This window comes from Myxine glutinosa, chromosome 8, assembly GCF_964187855.1.
Source record: "Myxine glutinosa chromosome 8, kmMyxGlut1.1, whole genome shotgun sequence".
In the NCBI taxonomy this organism is placed as follows: domain Eukaryota; kingdom Metazoa; phylum Chordata; class Myxini; order Myxiniformes; family Myxinidae; genus Myxine; species Myxine glutinosa.
The window spans coordinates 140,753,499-140,772,168 of NC_136268.1; the positions used below are offsets into that span (position 1 = coordinate 140,753,499).

Genomic DNA, 18,670 nt, shown 5'->3' on the forward strand with positions numbered 1-18,670 from the left:
TAAATTCAACGCATAATTACTTATCTCGTTGGATATCGCCTGAAGAAATGTAATCGTTCGTTTTAAGCGCATTTAATCAATAAAATAAAGTAACGCTGGAGGTACTTCCGGTTTTCTTGTCGGATTCTCAGTTTCCGGTGAGGCGATTTTGTCGTCGTGACGTCACGGTTTCCTTATAAGCTTAACGCGCTTTATTTATTTTACATGCGTGTACTTCGTCATATTAAACCGTACATGTGCAATACAATCTTTCATCTACACGTGCCGAACATGAGACTGAGTCTTGTCGGAATAATGAATATTGAGGAAATCATTGAAGGGAAGGAAGAGCTGCGAATGAATAATATTTTCAAATAACGGTTTCCTTTCCCAACATTTCACCTTCACGGCCTTCACCATGCTCGATACGTGGCCTGAAGGTGGAGTGATCAAAATGCAGGTAACAGAATCGATACCACGTTTTGAGTTAAAATGCTTTATTTAGTTATTTGAGTTGTATATAAGTATAAATATAATATTGTGTGCCTGGCTGCCTGCTCAGGCAGGGGGAGAAATTCCATACTGGAGCCCGAACTCTGCATCGTCCCAAATGAGGTCCATCCAGCCTTTTTGACATTAGTCGACACTATCTGCTTATACTGCAACAACTGGGATGGTATTCCACAAGTTTAAATAATCCCCAACGTACAAGATGCTCTTCCGTACATTTTTATCGGGTCTCAGCTTCAGTGTTTTAATTCAAAGGGTCCTTTGGTTAATATGAAAGCCTTGGCCTCTCGATCAGGCATGACATCATTGCCCCCCTTGTTTCGATCAGGAAATTGAGGACCGATCGACCATCTGACTGTCCAACCAACCGACCATCCGTCCGAGCGATCAACCATCCGTCCGATCGACCATCCGTCCGAGCGATCAACCGTCCGTCCGATCGACCATCCGTCCGACTGACTGACTCGACCATCCGTCCGACTGACTGACTCGACCATCCGTCCGACCGATTGACCGACCGACCATCCGTTTGACTATCCGTCCCACCGACCAACCATCCGTTCGAGTGACCGTCCGCCTGACCGACCGTCTGTCCAACCGTCCGTCCGAACGATGGACCATCCGTCCGTCTGACCGACTGTCTGACTGATCGACCATCCGTCCGAGCGATCAACCATCCGTTCGATCGACCATCCGTCCGACTGACTGACTCGACCATCCGTCCGACCGATCAACCATCCGTTCGATCGACCATCCGTCCGACTGACTGATCGACCATCCGTCCGAGCGATCAACCATCCGTTCGATCGACCATTCGTCCGACTGACTGACTCGACCATCCGTCCGAGTAATCAACCATCCGTCCGATCGACCATCTGTCCGAGCGATCAACCGTCCGTCCGATCGACCATCCGTCCGACCGATTGACCGACCGACCATCCGTTTGACTGTCCGTCCCACTGACCGACCATCCGTTTGACCGTCCGTCTGACCGACCGTCTGTCCAACCATCCGTCCGAGTGATGGGACCATCCGTCTGAGTGACCGTGACCGACTGACTAACTGTCCAACCGTCCGTCCGTCTGACCGACTGTCTGACTGATCGACCATCCGTCCGAGCGATCAACCATCCGTTCGATCGACCATCCGTCCGAATGACTGACTCGACCATCCGTCCGACTGACTAATTCGACCGTCCGTCCCACCGATTGACCGATCGACCATCCGTTTGACCATCCGTCCCACCACCCGACCACCCGTCCGAGCGATCGACCATCCGTCCGAGCGACCGACCATCTGTCCGAGCGATCGACCATCTGTCTGAGCGACCGACCATCCGTCCGAGCGACCGACCATCCGTCCGAGCGACCGACCATCCGTCCGAGCGATCGACCATCCGTCCGAGCGACCGACCATCCGTCCGAGCGACCGACCATCTGTCCGAGCGAACGAACATCTGTCCGACCGACAGACTATCCGACCGACCGTCTGAATGTCTGACCGATTGGCCAACCGACCAACTGACCGATCGTCCGCGTCCATGCACTTTTGTGTACATGATATTTCAAAAACCGTTGAGCTTTCATATTACAGGTATCTTATGGTCCTCATACCACCCAAAAACAAGTATTAGCTCGTTGTCTTAATTAACAAAACATGTCAACTTCATGTAAGAGATTTAGCTCTTACATGAACCTCGACTTCATTCCCAAGACTTAGAACTTCATATTTTTTTTGTGGATGAAAGTTTATCAACCTCTGACTGGATCATTCTGCAGCTTTTCTAGATCTTGAAGTTTATATGAGTCTCTTGATTTGTTATATTTTCCTCAACTTACACTTTTCTCATCCCAACTCCCCCCAATGAAATGAATTACCGTATTTAGTTTCATGGATTTATTTAATCTGATGTTGGTGTAGCACAGGCATGATGGGCCAAATGCCATCCTGCATCAAATTTCCTTGTTATTCGACAAAATATTTTAGTATCATTTGCAAAGAGGAAGATGTCACAGGTGATGATCTCAGAAAAACCATTCCCACATATTACAAAGAGGATGGGGCCGAGGACACTGCCTTGTGGAATTCCCACAGTAACCTGGGCCACGAAGATACGCACATTCGAGAGATTTGAACTCTGGGTCGATGATATATAAATAATCATTTGGCAAAAAAGGTAAAAAAAACAATCAAACATTCTTAACCAGCTGATTATATTGTGACCGTTGTGGCCCGAGGGTTGGACTTCATGCACCCCCAAAGGGAATGGAAGCACACACAGACCAAAGGTGGATGGAGGTTATGTTTTCACCCCTGTCTGTCTGTGTCCGTTTGTGAACAAAATATCTGAAAAAGTTGTGGACGGATTCGGACGAAATCTAGCTGAGATGTAGCGTATGTGACAAGGACGAAATGATTATATTTTGGTGAAGATCCGGCTTCAGATCCGGCTACTAGAATGTTTTAAGTGATTCTTCACCATTGGGAGATCGGGCCAAAAACGATACATAGCAGGATATCTCAAAAGGTTGTGGACGGATTTGGACGAAACTTGGTTGACCGGTTGGGTGTCTGACAAGGACGATTCGATTCGATTTTGGTGAAGATCTGAATATGGATTCGGATATGAGAATTATTTAATTTTTTAAGTGATTCTTCAACATTGGGAGATAGGGCCAAAAACGATACATAGCAGGATATCTCAAAAAGTTATGGATGGATTTGGCCAAAACTTGTTGAACAGGTTGGGTGTGTGTCAAGGAAGAATCGATTCAATTTTGGTGAAGATCCGGATCCGGATCCAGCTAGTAGAATTTTTTAGGTGATTCTTCACCATTGAGTGATATGGCCAACCAGGCGGAGGTATGCTCTCTACTGAGTGCCATTCTGGTTTCTTTAGTATTCTGTTTAGAGTAACACAACAACAACAACATGCATTTTAAGGCCATTTTCCCTGCTAGAGCGGGGGTTAGCCTTGCGGTCCCCATGACAATCTTCTCCATTTTGCCCTATTTTCTGCATCTCTCCTTGTTAACCCCCTTGCCCGCATTTCTTCTTCCACCATCTTTAGCCAAGTCTTTCTCGGTCTTCCCCGTCCTCTACTTCCTTCTACATTCATTTCCATCACTCTTCTCAACCAGTCACTTTCATCCTTCCTCAACACATGACCAAACCATCTCAACCTGTTCCTCTTCACAGCATCAATCACAGGCTCTATTCCCATCATCTTTCGCAATTCATCATCTGTCTTCCTCTCCCCCAATGACACCCCGCACAACCACCGAACCATCCGCACCTCCACCCTTTCCAGCCTTCGTTGCTGCTCTGCATTCATGACCCATGTCTCACTCCCACAAATCACAACACCTCCCACACATGCAGCATACACCTTTCCCTTCAGCCTCAACGACACAACCCCCCTCATCAGCACGCCACTCAGTTCCCGAAACCTCTTCCATGCACATCTCACTCTAGCAACCGTTGCCGAGTCCGATCCACCTTCTCCATTCAGCATGTCTCCGAGGTATCAAAATGTTTTCACACCTTCTAGCTTCACGCCGTCTCCAAGATCCAACTCAACATTTCCTCCATCTGCAGCTCCCTCTATGCACACCTCACATTTGAATGTAGCTGCTACACTGGTTAATGACCCTCTCAGACCACTACATTTTTGATGAACCCACTCAGCGCACATTGTACATTGAATGGAGTTCACTCCGACACCCTTCCTGCACACAGCACACGACCACTTCCCAGTTCTTTCCACCTCACCACATGCTTTACCACTTGCCATCACCTTCGTCTTTCCTATATTCACCTTCAGACCTTTTGTCTCCATACATTCCTTCCACTTGTTCATCTTTTCCTTCAGTCCATCCATACTTTCCGCAATCAACACCAGATCATCTGCATACAACAACTCCCATCGTAAACCCTCCTTTACGGTCTGAGCCAGCACCTCCATCACAGCTACAAATAGTAGTGGACTTAGTACCGACCCCTGATGCACTCCCACCTTCACCTCAAACTCACCACTGTTCCCGTCCTTCGTCCTTACAGCTGTGCGCGCTCTTTTGTACATTGCCATCACTACTCTGATCAACCATTCCTCCACTTCTAACTTCCTCAATGCCCATGTCAATACTTTGCGTGGAACCCTATCGAATGCTTTCTCCAGATCAACAAACCCAAGAAACAACTTCTTCCTCTTCTCCATGTACTTCTCCTGCAACTGCCTCACAATAAAGAGCGCGTCTGTCGTTCCTCTTCCTGGCATATATCCAAACTGCATTTCGTCGATCTTCACCTTCTTCCTTATCCTCCTCTCCAACACCATTTCCAATACCTTCATTCCATGCTCCAATAACTTTATCGCTCGGTACGAGCCACCCTCCAGAGGGTCACCTTTCCCCTTGTATCGAGGGACGAGGGTACTCAGTTCCAAATCCACTGGAATGCGACCTTCTTTCACCACCAGATTACAGATCTCTGCCATTCTCTTCACACCCCAACTTCCTGCTGCCTTCAACATATCTCCCACAACTCCCGTCGGCCCTCCCGCTTTTCTACTCTTCATTGCTTTTATCCCTGGTGTTGGGCTAGTGGCTAGGGTGCCGGCTTAGGATCCTAGGATCCTGGGTTCGAATCCCGGTCAATCGCTGAATTAACCCCAGGGGGGTTGACTCAGCCTGTCATCCTTCCGAGGTCGGCAAATTGAGTACCAGTTCACTGGTAATTCCCTGCTTGTCGTTAAAGGGGGCAAAAAGGGTTGGCGTCAGGAAGGGCATCCGGCCGTAAAACATTGCTTCAAAAAGGGGACCGAAAAACAACAACAACCACAGTTCCCGAAAAAGGCCAACCCCCGCTTGCGGGGAAAAATGGCCTCTAAAGGTGTTTTTTTTCTAAAGCTGGTTTATTGCTTTTATCGCTTCCTCAACTTCCTTCTCAGTTATCTTCTCTGCCGGTCCTAAAACTGGGTTACTCTCTATGTTGCCATCCCCATTCATTCTCTGTATTCAACAGCATTTCCATATATCTTTTCCATCTTCCTTTAATTCCATCTGGGTCCACAACGATTTGTCCCACTTCATCCTTCAAGCAACTCACCCCCATCACATCACACCTCTCTTTCGCTATCTGCTTTGCAATCCTGAAGACCGCTCTCTGACCCTCTTCCGAATCCAAGAGTTCTCCGAACATTTTCCTCCATGTCTCCTGCGCCTTTGCTACCTCTTTCTTTGCAGCCTTCTTGGCTGCCTAATAACTTTCATGCTCTGCTGTTTCTGCTCCCGTACCCTTCGCCTTCTGCCACTCCTTGAACTTCTTCCTCTTCTCGTCAATCCTCTTTCCAACTTCATCATCCCATTACCCTGTTTCCGAGTGCCTCGGTGGTCCTTTTGTCCATCCACATACCTCACCAACGGCTCCCAACAGACGAGCTTTCATTGACATCCAACCACTTTCAAGCTCAACCACATCATCCTCTACCCTACTTGGCCTCTCTTTTAATGCCTCCCTTACTGTCACCTCTTTCAACCTCCACACCTTCATTCTCGGTTGGTACTTCACCCGCCGAGCTCTCCTCGCACCTTTCACCCTTATGTCGCAGACAACCAAGTGGTGCTGTGAAACAGCCTCCTCCCCTGGGATCACCTTTGTGTCCCGGAGGTGCCCCCTATCTCGCCTACGCACCATCAGGTAGTCAACAGTTGTCGTCGACCCACCTGACGTGTATGTAACAAGCTTATTATCCCCTTTCTGGAACTGAGTATTACAAATCAACAAATCAGCTCCATCAGCAAACTCCAAAATCCTTTCACCTTCTCCATTTCTCACACCATATCCGTAACCCCCATGAACTCCCTCAAAACCGTCCATACTCCTTCCCACATGTCCATTTAGGTCTCCTCCTACCACAACAACTTCCTCATCTTTCAAGTTTTCCATCAGCTTCTCTATCGCACACCAGAACTTGTCCTTCTCTTCATCGCTCTGACTCTCTGACTCTCTTGAAAATCCTCTGTATCTCTTTGCTGATGACTCTACTCTCTGTCGCTCCATTCTTCATCCCTCAGATCGGCAGTCTGCTGCCTCCTCACTCTCTGCAGACCTGGACAAAATCACAGACTGGGCAAACAAGTGGAACATGTCTTTCAATCCTGACAAATCTCACACTCTTACGGTCTCTCCGAAAAGACCGACTGGACAACCCTCCCATCCACTTTCTGAATAATCCTCTCCAAGAAGTTCTGTCACTCAAGCTTTTGGGTCTCACTATCTGCCATGATCTTTCCTGGGAAAACCACATTTCAAATCTGGCCTCCAAAGCCAGTCGCCGACTGGGCATCCTCCGTCGTGCAAAGTCCTTCCTTGGCACACCTGAGCTCCTCACCACATACAAGGCTTTCATCCGCAGCTCAATGGAATACTGCTCTCCCCTCTGGGCTGGTGCTCCTGCCTCACACCTAGTTCGTCTTCACGCTGTTGAAACCAAAGCATTCAGAATCATTGGAATCTCCCGCGATGAAGCTAACTCCAAGGGCCTCTCACTCACTCACCGCAGGCAGGTTGGTGGTCTTTCCATCTTCTACCGACTCCTCTCTGGCCTTACCCCCCCAGCTCTCTCTGGGCTCTGTCCCGCAAATATTCCTACAGGTCGCACAAGATCTGCCTGCAACCCTCATATCGTCAAACTGCCAAAATCAAGACTCTCTGCTCACCTTCACTCCTTCATTCCTCTCTTCTCCCACCTCTGGAACAAACTCCCTCACTCTCTTCAATCCCACTCCACCCTCCAGGTCTTTAAAACTGCTGTTCACCACCATCTCTTATCTTCCCCCATCCAAAACTTTGATCTTTTCTACCCCCGCTAATTTCACCCCAATTCCACTTTTTTGAAATACCAACTTCTGTCCTGGAAGTCCTTGGTGTCCTTGTGTTTTATACTTCTCCCTCCACCCCCCCCCCCCTTCCCACGCCTCCTCCCCCCAAGCCCTCTCCCTTCCACACATCTCCCTGCTCTCAAATGTTGTGTTTGTGTGCTTCCCCTTCTCTCCCCATCTTGTTTTCCGCTCCCTCTTTTTGTGTGTTTTGTTTGTCTGGTTGATTTGTTTGTGAAGTAAATGTTAGCTCTTTCACGAGCCTCGATTCAGTATACAAAAAAAAAAAAAAAAAAAAAAAAAATCGCTCCGACCACCCTGCGGAGCATATCCCGAGATGACGTTCACCAAGAGCTTTCCAATCATCATTTTCACCATTATCAACCTATCACTCACTCCAGTCACACTCACCACACTGTCTACAAACTCCTCAGAAAACAGGACACCAACACCATTCATGCCCTCCGGGCACCCTTGCCATACAAACTTGTATTTCTGTCCCTGCCTACCCTTCACCATTCTCACACCACTTCCCTTCCATCTCTTCTCTTGCACACAACATATGTCCACTCTTCTTCTGATCAATACTTCCACCACTTCTCCTGATCTCCCTGTCATTGTCCCTACATTCCATGTCCCAAACCTCAGAAACCGATCTCCACTTCGGGCTGTACCCTGCCCATATGTAGTTGTAATTGTCATGGTTCTCTTTTTGAGGCAATGTTTTTATGGCCGGATGCCCTTCCTGACGCCAACCCTCTTAGTCGCCTCTTACGACACGCAGGGATACGGTGTACCTATTCTAACCAGGGTACACACCGTACACACCGGTCCAAGTCAATTCATGTTAAAGCACAAGGATGGCTGAGTCGTTCTCCCAAATACATTACACATACAAGCTCCTCCACAAGCTTGAGGTCACCATTGATGACAAAGAAAAGGTTCGTTTACACTGCACGTTAAGTAGCTAAGATGGCCAGGCATACAGAATGTAAACGCAACACTTTCGAAGGTGAGATCCTCAGTGAGCAGAAGCACTCGGAGCCCTCATGCACGTCATGCAAACGAGCCTCAGGAAGAAGGAAAGGAGGCCTCAAGCACGTCGTGCAAACGAGCCCCAGGAAGCAGGAAAGGAGGCTTCAAGCACGTCGTGCAAACAAGCCTCAGGAAGCAGGAAAGGAGGCCTCAAGCACGTCGTGCAAACGAGCCTCAGGAAGCAGGAAAGGAGGCCTCAAGCACGTCGTGCAAACGAGCCTCAGGAAGCAGGAAAGGAGGCCTCAAGCATGTCGTGCAAACGAGCCTCAGGAAGCAGGAAAGGAGGCCTCAAGCACGTCGTGCAAACGAGCCTCAGGAAGCGGGAAAGGAGGCCTCAAGCATGTCGTGCAAACGAGCCTCAGTTTACCTCTGTTTAGAGTAAGGTAAATCGTATTCACGTGATCGAGAAAGACTTGTCTAAAGGTGGTGGAAGAAGAAATGCGGGCAAGGTGGTTAACAAGGGGAGATGCAGAAAATAGGGGCAAAATGGAGAAGATTGTCATGGGGACCGCAAGGCTAACCCCCGCTCTAGCAGGGAAAATGGCCTTAAAATGCATGTTGCTGTTGTTGTTGTATGTAAACAGCATGAAAATCTGTTCCTCCCCTCCCCCCCCTCCCCCCTTCACCCCCATTCCATTCCCCTCCATATATCTATCTTTCCATCTCCTCCATTCAACACCATTTTCTTCCATTCCCTTTCATTAACATCATTCACATTCAGGACAACACCTGCTCACAAACCCGTGAACTCAATTGCGTGCCGAGAGGACGAATAACTGGAAATGCCCCAGCACCATGGAGACAGAAGTTATGCAGACAGAAGTCGCTCAGACAGAAGTTGTTTCAACCCCTCCGCACACTCTCCCCTTAGTGTTATGTCAATGCGGCACAGCATTATGACAAACAGCCAGCGAGGGGGAGGGGCAGGTTGTAAAACCCACAGCGGGGATGTAATGTGTCTCTCTCTCTTTCTCTCTTTCTTCATGATTGCCTCAGCAAGAGCAAACAGTTCTACAGGCTGTTCCCCCAAAGACATTTTCCGCCTTTTACTTCGGCCAATGCTTCTTCCTCTTTACTTTTCTACATGGGACATTCAACATGACACGTCTCCAGCGCCTCCATGGAGGACAGTGCTACCTTTCAAATGTCAAAGCCTTCAGATATCTTTACGGAATGAGCTGTCCTAAGCCTGCGGAACATCACGCCGGCCAGACGTGTTCCGACCCGGGACCCCAGACTATCGGGGCCCTGTTTCAAGGGGAGGAGCAACTTTGAGCAAGATTGCTCCAACCAGAGCGATTTCAGGCGTACTGGAGCCATGACAAAGTCCCTCAATCTTTTTCTTATTCTCTTTCCCTCTCCACCCAATCTCTGTGTCTTTCCTCGTGAATCCAATATTGTAGTTCTGAGTTAAGTGATTGTTCATAAGTGCTCCGAGGTCGGGCATGATTGTTAGAGTGTAACGGATAATGTACATGTGTGTTCAATGTGCTTTATATGTGTTCAAACTCTTGTAATTCCATGAATGATTTCCCGAACCATTTTCTGAAGTAACGCCATTTTCTCTCCTCGTCATTACTTCCATGAATCCTCCCGTCACTTTCTGCTCTTTTGATTACCTTGCTTGCTGTGTAATAAATTATTGAAGTGTTGAATGTGTCCTGATTTATCCTGCTTGGGGTTGGTCCAAATAGCATTGCCAGTGGGCAATAGGTTTGAGTTCCCAATTGTTGTGGTAGCCCATGTAAGACGGCACATGGCATTGGTTCGTTCGGCCAAATTACCCGCCACGTCGTCACAGGCACGATTCCCCGTCTGCCACGCTTAATTCACTGGTACAGTAAATAGACTTTGGGCACAAGGATCCAGCTCGAGTTAAGGGTTCCAATTGGCGTCCATGGTCTCTCGGTACACGCCACTCCCTTGGACTTATCCAGAGGCATCCGTAACAATATATTTAATAGTTATCAGGTTCACATATTCCACACAAGACTTTATTATATACGAGTACTATTTATTATAATTATACGAGTTGAAACTGCTCTAACCAAATCTTTTCTGCTCTGCTCTAACCAAGAAGGCGATGGTGCGTGGTGCTTTGACACGGCGTGCAATGGCAAACGTACTTAAGGACTTTGAGGCAATGGTTGTTGAAGTCGAAGGGTCTGCCAGCACGCTACACTGGGTGGGCTCGACCTTAACCCGGCCAGGCTTTAATCCCAAGGTATGGTTATGGAACATAGGCCTAGCAGGTTTTTGTTTTTTTCTTGTTTGTTACTTGCGAAAATCGTAGAGTTTTCAAGTATATTGGTCTGTTGCGTTTGTGGTTCTGTCTGTTTGTATTTGTCTGTTTGTCACCGGCCTACAGGTCACAATTCCAAACCGATCATCACGAAACTTCACCAAATGGTAGAGTTGGTCATAAGCAAGAAGCCTATTGTTTTTGAGGTCAAAAGGTCAACATAGGCCAAAGGTCACTGTTGCTGATCTCGAGCTCGTCGACGTACTGAGGGGGGGTTAAGCCCTGCTCCCCCTCGACCTTCGAGTCCACGAGGCCGCCCCCACGCTATACTCGTGGTGGACGGATTGCTGGGCAATTCCAGCCGCCGAGCCCGCAGCGAACGCGTGGAAGGGTTAACGGTCACAACCCGAGTGCCTTCGACACACGCAGCTGTGAGAACGGGGGCTGAACCTCGCACGAGTCACGCTGGTCCTTAACGCCCGAGCGGTTGTGCGTCCCGTAACTCGTGCCGTTAGCACTATGAACCCGGTCCAGCGGTTTTAACTCGTGCAATGCTCGGCCAATGGTGAAGGGACGAAGATGGCCAAGTTGGAAACAAACCACAGGATTTATTCACAAATGTACAATGGTTATAAAAAAAGGGACACAGAGGAGAGCCTTAACAGCCTTACTCAGGACCCAGACAAGGGCCCTCAGACTCGTTTGGGGAAGGGGAGGAAGAGGGGGACACGCACAAAGCACAGCCGCTTGGTGCAGTTCGCCTGGACGGCTCGTTGGGCAGGTCCCCCCAAGGATGTTCGCGGCAGGGACGTCGATCTCAGTCGGGCACGTAACGGGAATCCACGGAGCGTGTCCCAAAGTCAGCGAGGCAAAGCGCACTTGCAGGGAGTCCAGGCAGAGGTCGTCAGGGCAGAGAGCGCGTTCAGAGTGCGAATCCAGAGAGAGACCAAATCGAATCCAGAGCCAGAGAGCGCGTCCAGAGTCCAGAGCCAGAGAGCGAATCCAGAGCCAGAGAGAGATCGTCAGAGTCCAGGGTCAGAGAGAGCGAGTTTGGGGGTCCGGGCCGGGTTTTATATCCCCCGGAGCCCCACTAGAATGTTCCACGGGCCTCCACTGGCCGCCGGGGGTCACGTGTCGTGACAGCCCCTCATTAGTCACTCCCCTTAGCTCTCATTGGCCGCCGTTATTGGCCACTCCTTTTCGCTCCCATTGGCTGTTCGCTGCTTACCAGCCACGCCCTCCAGCTCCTCCCTCGGGCCTGCTTGACTTGTCCTAGGCCCATGACATGGCATTCCAGGCTTCAATGAGGCCTACCCTTTCTCTACCTGCCTCAACGCATACTAACACTGGGAAGGAGACTATACTTCACATTTAATAAGAAATAACCAACTAAGCGAGCCTACATGTTGTGGTGCAACTAACTATAGGGGGGTTGCCTTTATTTACAAAACCACAACACGACCCCCCTCTCTGACCAGACTCGGCCCGAGTCGACCTCAGTTGGAACGACCGGTAGCGTCTGGCATGCAATTTACTTTTACCATTAATGTGACACATAGGTGTAATCCCCCTAACATTTACTCTAACCCATGTGTGCTACATTTTTTACACTAGATATGTCCCTCCTAATGCGTTGAGCAGCTAATCTATCAGACTCACACCCACAACTATTCGCGCATTTCCGGAATTTTTAAACTAAACACATAGCCGGTGGGCACATTCTTATATTTACAAGCACAAAACTTAACCTTTATTTACAATACTACAACCCAGGACCTGCACTTTGAGGAAAGAAATGGAGGAAGGAAATGAAGGCACTTGCTGCTTGTATCTTGCATCTTCTTGTCTTGTGTGTGCGGGCTAACAATAACTGGCTGGCCCTGACCGGCATACAGGCCATTTGAACATCAGGGCCATCTAAATCTTCACATCTTCACAATTGCACACAATTGCACACACTTTCTTTATTCACAAGCGGGGCCACTCGTCACGTGGTCCAACTGCGTGGCGTCAGCGCCACTCAACAGGTGGTCCGAAGCTTGGCCCAAATGCCACCCAACAGGTGGTCTATAGGTGCAAGATGAATTGGCAGCGAGATGCTTCACAGCAGAGGTGCGGGGCCACAAGGCGTGTGGTCCATAAGTGCAAGAGGAATTGGCAGCACGATGCTGCACAGCAGAGGTGCGGGGCCACAAGGCTTGTGGTCCATAGGTACAATATGGATTGGCAGCAAGGTGCTGCACAGGTCGGCCTCCAAATGGTCCTGGGGCGGGGAGGAAGACAAGGCGCAACAAGCACACGGAAAAGCACACGGTGGCAGACGAAAATCAAGGTGACCAGGCACCACCATACCTGGTGCGGAGCGAGGTACGCGGCAGAGTGAGCGAAGCAGGCTCGTCCCTAGCCGTACGTACCCCCCACCGTTGGCTACACTACCCTAGCCCCCCATGTATTTAGAAATAGTCTACGTCCTGTCTCCCATATCCCCCTCTAATGCCAAATTCGTCCCGAAATCCCTCCCAGGAAGGAAGGGATGGACCAAAACAATGTTTCACTCACGTCATGATCAGCTTACAGAGCCTTACGGCGTGAAGCTCGTTCTCCGAGGTGAATGGTCGTGGATGGTGCAAAGGGATCTCACATCCTAACTACCCTAATATCATTTACACTTTTAAACTACCCGGGGTCGTACCCTGCCAATCGGCGTTCTTTAAACGATGGTTCTAAGAACCCGAATTCCCATTGCCCACACTGTGGTGCCTTCCTGAATTTGGGTCTCACCCAACAAATTTTCTATCTGTGCCCTCGCACAATTTCAGGGCTGGGTCGTGTGGTCTACTTACCTGCGTCTCTGCGAATCCAGAGAGAGACCAAATCGAATCCAGAGCCAGAGAGCGAATCCAGAGCCAGAGAGCGAATCCAGAGCCAGAGAGCGAATCCAGAGCCAGAGAGTGATTGTCAGAGTCCAGGGCCAGAGAGAGCGAGTTTGGGGGTCCGGGCCGGGTTTTATATCCCCCGGAGCCCCACTAGAATGTTCCACGGGCCTCCACTGGCCACCGGGGTTCACGTGTCGTGACAGCCCCTCATTAGTCACTCCATTTAGCGCTCATTGGCCGCCGTTATTGGCCACTCCCTTTAGCTCCCATTGGCTGTTCGATGCTTATCAGCCACGCCCTCCAGCTCCTCCCTCTGGCCTGCTTGACTTGTCCTAGGCCTATGACATGGCATTCCAGGCTTCAATGAGGCCAACCCTTTCTCTACCTGCCTCAACGCATACTAACACTGGGAAGGAGACTATACTTCACATTTAATAAGAAATAACACACTAAGCGAGGCTACATGTTGTGGTGCAACGAACTATAGGGGGGTTGCCTTTATTTACAAAACCACAACAGTCACCAACTTTGCCAAATTTCTAAAATCCTCAATTTTCATCTGATTGACTTGAAATTTGAAGAGGACTTGCAAATCTGGTCACTGAATTCAACCGCCAAGTATTTTTGAGGGCAACATAGTCCAAAAGGTCAACATAGGCCATATTTCTAAAATCCTCAATTTTCATCCAATTGACTTGAAATTTGAAGAGGACTTGCATAACTGGTCACTGAATTCAACCACCAAGTATTTTTGAGGTCAATTGCATCGGCCAAAAGGTCAACATCTAGGCTGAATTTCTAAAATCCTCAATTTTCATCCGATTGACTGGAAATTTGAAGAGCTTTTGCATATCTGGTCACTGAATTCAACCACAAATTATATTTTCGGTGAACATCGGCCAAAAGGTCAACATAGGCCAAATTTCTAAAATCATCAATTTTCATCCGATTGACTTGAAGTTCTAAGAGAATTTGCATATCTGGTCACTGAATTCAACCACAAAGTATATTTTAGGTCAACATAGGCCAAAAGGTGAACATTGCCCAAGTTTCAAAAATCCTCAATTTTCATCCGATTGACTTGTAAATTGAACAGCATTTGCACATCGAGTCACTAAATAGGGAAACTAACTATTTTTGAGGTGAAAAGGTCAAAGGTCAACTCAAGATTAACCTTTCAAAATCATTTTTCATCTGAAAAATCGTCACTTTTCTTCCTATCGACCTGAGCTTTGATCAAGATTGTCATTTTTAATCTTGATGAAATGGACAATTTGCTGTATCAATGGATATTTTTTTCTTGGGGGGGGCGGGGGGGGGGGCGGATCTTGCAAGTATCGTGCTCTGCATGACGTCTTCTTGTTCTGTTTGTTTGTCTCTTTGTCTATCTCTGTTTGTCAGTCACCTACAGGTCACAATTTTCTACCGATCTTTACGAAACTTCACCAAATGGTAGAGTTGGTCATAAGCAAGATGCCTATTGTTTCTGGGGTCAATAGGTCAATATAGGCCAAAGGTTACCCCAACTTTGTCAAATTTCTAAAATCCTCAATTTTCATCCAATTAACTTGAAATTTGAAGAGGATTTGCACACCAGGTCACTGAATTCAACCACCAATTATTTTGAGGTATTATTTATTTTGACAACTTATTTTAGGGATTTTGCAAGTATCGTGCAATGCACGACATATTTCTTGTTTTCATGTTTGTTTGTCCAGGCGATATCTCAGTCATCCTTTGAGCTAGGAAGCTGAAATTTGGGCAAAAGAGTGAGCATGTGCTTTGGCAGAAATGGTATTTTTCTTGGGCACATCATCTTCAGTGGGAGAATTCTGGGCGCTCCTCGGAGATCGATCGGTTCTCTCCGTGCCTCAGACCTGTTTGAGAGAATGGTCCTGTGCTATACAACATGTTTCTACATTTAAAATAGGGGCTTAATTATGGATCACCTTGTACTGTATGTCCTTACAGAGAATGAGAGCTGTGCCAATAGTAAGTGAACGCTTGTTGAGGAGAGCCATCTCAGTAAGTAATTGAGACAGTTAGATTAAACGTATGTGGTCGATGTAGATTTGCCTTCAGGGGGTATTTTGTCATCGTGACCTTTACAGCGTTCATGTGTCAGATCTCAGATCTTAAGGCAACATTTCTCATGCATGCGTGCATAGCACATTTTCGTTGCCACAGTTACAACTTGTGAACTACTGAAGAGATTCCAACTAAACCTGGCAAACATATGAACTGTACTAAAAAGATGAATTGATTATATGTTGGGTTCAAAAGGTCAAAAGTCTATGGTCATATAAGTTGTTAGATCTTTGATTGAAAATCTTTGTCACCATAATGACTTGTGAACCACATGGGTTTTTTCAGGTATTTTTTTTCCTTTTACCTCATGAACAAGAAAGAGCAATCAGAGATGGCAAACCCTCGCCAGGATGTATTTTCAGTGGTTTTTAAGGCTTTGTGTTAAAACAAATATGGCGGCCGAACCACGTGACGGATGACGTCATCATTTTTTTTTCTCCACTAATTTATTCCTAGATTATGCTCAAAAAATTTCATCTTCATCGGATGAAGTTTTGTACTTGTCAAATTATGATGTCATAATGGAGGCACCTATGACATCATCATTAACAGATGCTATTCCACATGGAGAGTTCTTTACAATGAGCCATGTCTCAATTTTTTCTATTCAGCGCTTTCAGAGATATAGAGGTGCAAAGTTTTTCAGTTTTTCCAAGATGGCGGCTGAACCACGTGACCTATGGTGCCATAATTATCATTAAAAAATTCTGCAGGTGGAGTTGCACCTATGGTGAAAATTTCCTGTCAATCGGACCAACGGTTGCAACGAAGTTGCAACGGTTTTAATTACGTGATTGTGAAGTGTTTTTAATAATGTGGTGGTGAGGCGTTTTGAATGACGTGGTGGTGAGGTGTTTTGAATGACGTGGTGGTGAGGTGTTTTGAATGACGTGGTGGTGAGGTGTTTTGAATTACGTGGTGGTGAGGTGTTTTGAATTATGTGGTGGTGAGGTTTTTGAATTACATGGTGGTGAGGTGTTTTGAATGACGTGGTGGTGAGGTGTTTTGAATTATGTGGTGGTGAGGTGTTTTGAATTATGTGGTGGTGAGGTTTTTGAATTACATGGTGGTGAGGTGTTTTGAATTACGTGGTGGTGAGGTTTTTGAATTACATGGTGGTGAGGTGTTTTGAATTACGTGGTGGTGAGGTGTTTTGAATTACGTGGTGGTGAGGTGTTTTGAATTATGTGGTGGGGAGGTGTTTTGAATTATGTGGTGGTGAAGTGTTTTGAATTTCGTGGTGGTGAGGTGTTTTGAATTACGTGGTACTGAGATCTTTTGAATTACGTGGTGGTGAGGTGTTTTGAATTACGTGGTGGTGAGGTGTTTTGAATTACATTGTGGTGAGGTGTTTTGAATTACGTGGTGGTGAGGTGTTTTGAATTATGTGGTGGTGAGGTGTTTTGAATTACGTGGTGGTGAGGTGTTTTGAATTACGTGGTGGTGAGGTGTTTTGAATTATGTGGTGGTGAAGTGTTTTGAATTACGTGGTACTGAGATATTTTGAATTACGTGGTGGTGAGATGTTTTTAATAACGTGGTGGTGAGGTGTTTTGAATTACGTGGTACTGAGATAATTTGAATTACGTGGTGGTGAGATGTTTTTAATAACGTGGTGGTGAGGTGTTTTGGATTTCGTGGTGGTGAGGTGTTTTTAATTATGTGGTGGTGAAGTGTTTTGAATTATGTGGTACTGAAATGTTTTGAATTACATGGTGGTGAGATGTTTTTAATAACGTGGTGGTGAGATGTTTTTAATTTCGTGGTGGTGAGGTGTTTTGAATTACGTGGTGGTGAGGTGTTTTGAATTACGTGGCTGTGAGGTGTTTTGAATTATGTGGTTGTGAAGTGTTTTTAATTATGTGGTGGTGAGGTGTTTTGAATTACGTGGTGGTGAGGTGTTTTGCATTACATGGTGGTGAGGTGTTTTGAATTACTTGGTGGTGAGGTGTTTTGAATTACGTGGTGGTGAGGTGTTTTGAATTACGTGGTGGTGAGGTGTTTTGAATTACGTGGTGGTGAGGTGTTTTGAATTACTTGGTGGTGAGGCGTTTTGGATTTTGTGGTGGTGAGGTGTTTTGAATTACTTGGTGGTGAGGTGTTTTGGATTTCGTGGTGGTGAGGTGTTTTGAATTACTTGGTGGTGAGATGTTTTGAATTACGTGGTGGTGAGGTGTTTTGAATTACGTGGTGGTGAGGTGTTTTGAATTACGTGGTGGTGAGGTGTTTTGAATTACGTGGTGGTGAGGTGTTTTGGATTTCGTGGTGGTGAGGTGTTTTGAATTACGTGGTGGTGAGGTGTTTTGAATTTCGTGGTGGTGAGGTGTTTTGAATTACGTGGTGGTGAGGTGTTTTGAATTACTTGGTGGTGAGGTGTTTTGAATTACGTGGTGGTGAGGTGTTTTGAATTACGTGGTGGTGAGGTGTTTTGGATTTCGTGGTGGTGAGGTGTTTTGAATTACTTGGTGGTGAGGTGTTTTGAATTACGTGGTGGTGAGGTGTTTTGAATTACGTGGTGGTGAGGTGTTTTGAATTACGTGGTGGTGAGATGTTTTGAATTACGTGGTGGTGAGGTGTTTTGGATTTCGTGGTGGTGAGGTGTTTTGAATTATGTGGTGGTGAGGTGTTTTGAATTACGTGGTGGTGAGGTGTTTTGAATTACGTGGTGGTGAGGTGTTTTGAATTATGTGGTGGTGAAGTGTTTTGAATTTCGTGGTGGTGAGGTGTTTTGAATTACGTGGTACTGAGATATTTTGAATTACGTGGTGGTGAGATGTTTTTAATAACGTGGTGGTGAGGTGTTTTGGATTTCGTGGTGGTGAGGTGTTTTTAATTATGTGGTGGTGAGGTGTTTTGAATTACGTGGTACTGAAATGTTTTGAATTACATGGTGGTGAGATGTTTTTAATAACGTGGTGGTGAGATGTTTTTAATTTTGTGGTGGTGAGGTGTTTTGAATTACGTGGTGGTGAGGTGTTTTGAATTACGTGGCTGTGAGGTGTTTTGAATTACGTGGTTGTGAAGTGTTTTTAATTACGTGGTGGTGAGGTGTTTTGAATTAC

At 46.9% G+C, this 18,670-nt stretch overlaps 1 protein-coding gene across 4 annotated transcripts in view; it reads left to right on the forward strand.

The window, feature by feature from the left end:
* The first annotated feature begins 109 nt into the window (after window positions 1-109).
* IQCC (IQ motif containing C) overlaps window positions 110-18,670 on the forward strand; it is a 43,843-nt gene continuing 25,282 nt past the window's right edge. The window contains exons 1-2 of one of the 4 annotated variants that reach the window (XM_068125310.2): window positions 110-439; window positions 10,480-10,626. In XM_068125310.2, the coding sequence (XP_067981411.2) occupies window positions 398-439; window positions 10,480-10,626 (189 nt within the window). In that variant the 5' untranslated portion in view covers window positions 110-397. The remainder of the gene's footprint in view (window positions 440-10,479; window positions 10,627-18,670) is intronic. The other 3 variants (XM_068125313.2, XM_068125311.2, XM_078783776.1) reach the window with 3 other exon arrangements.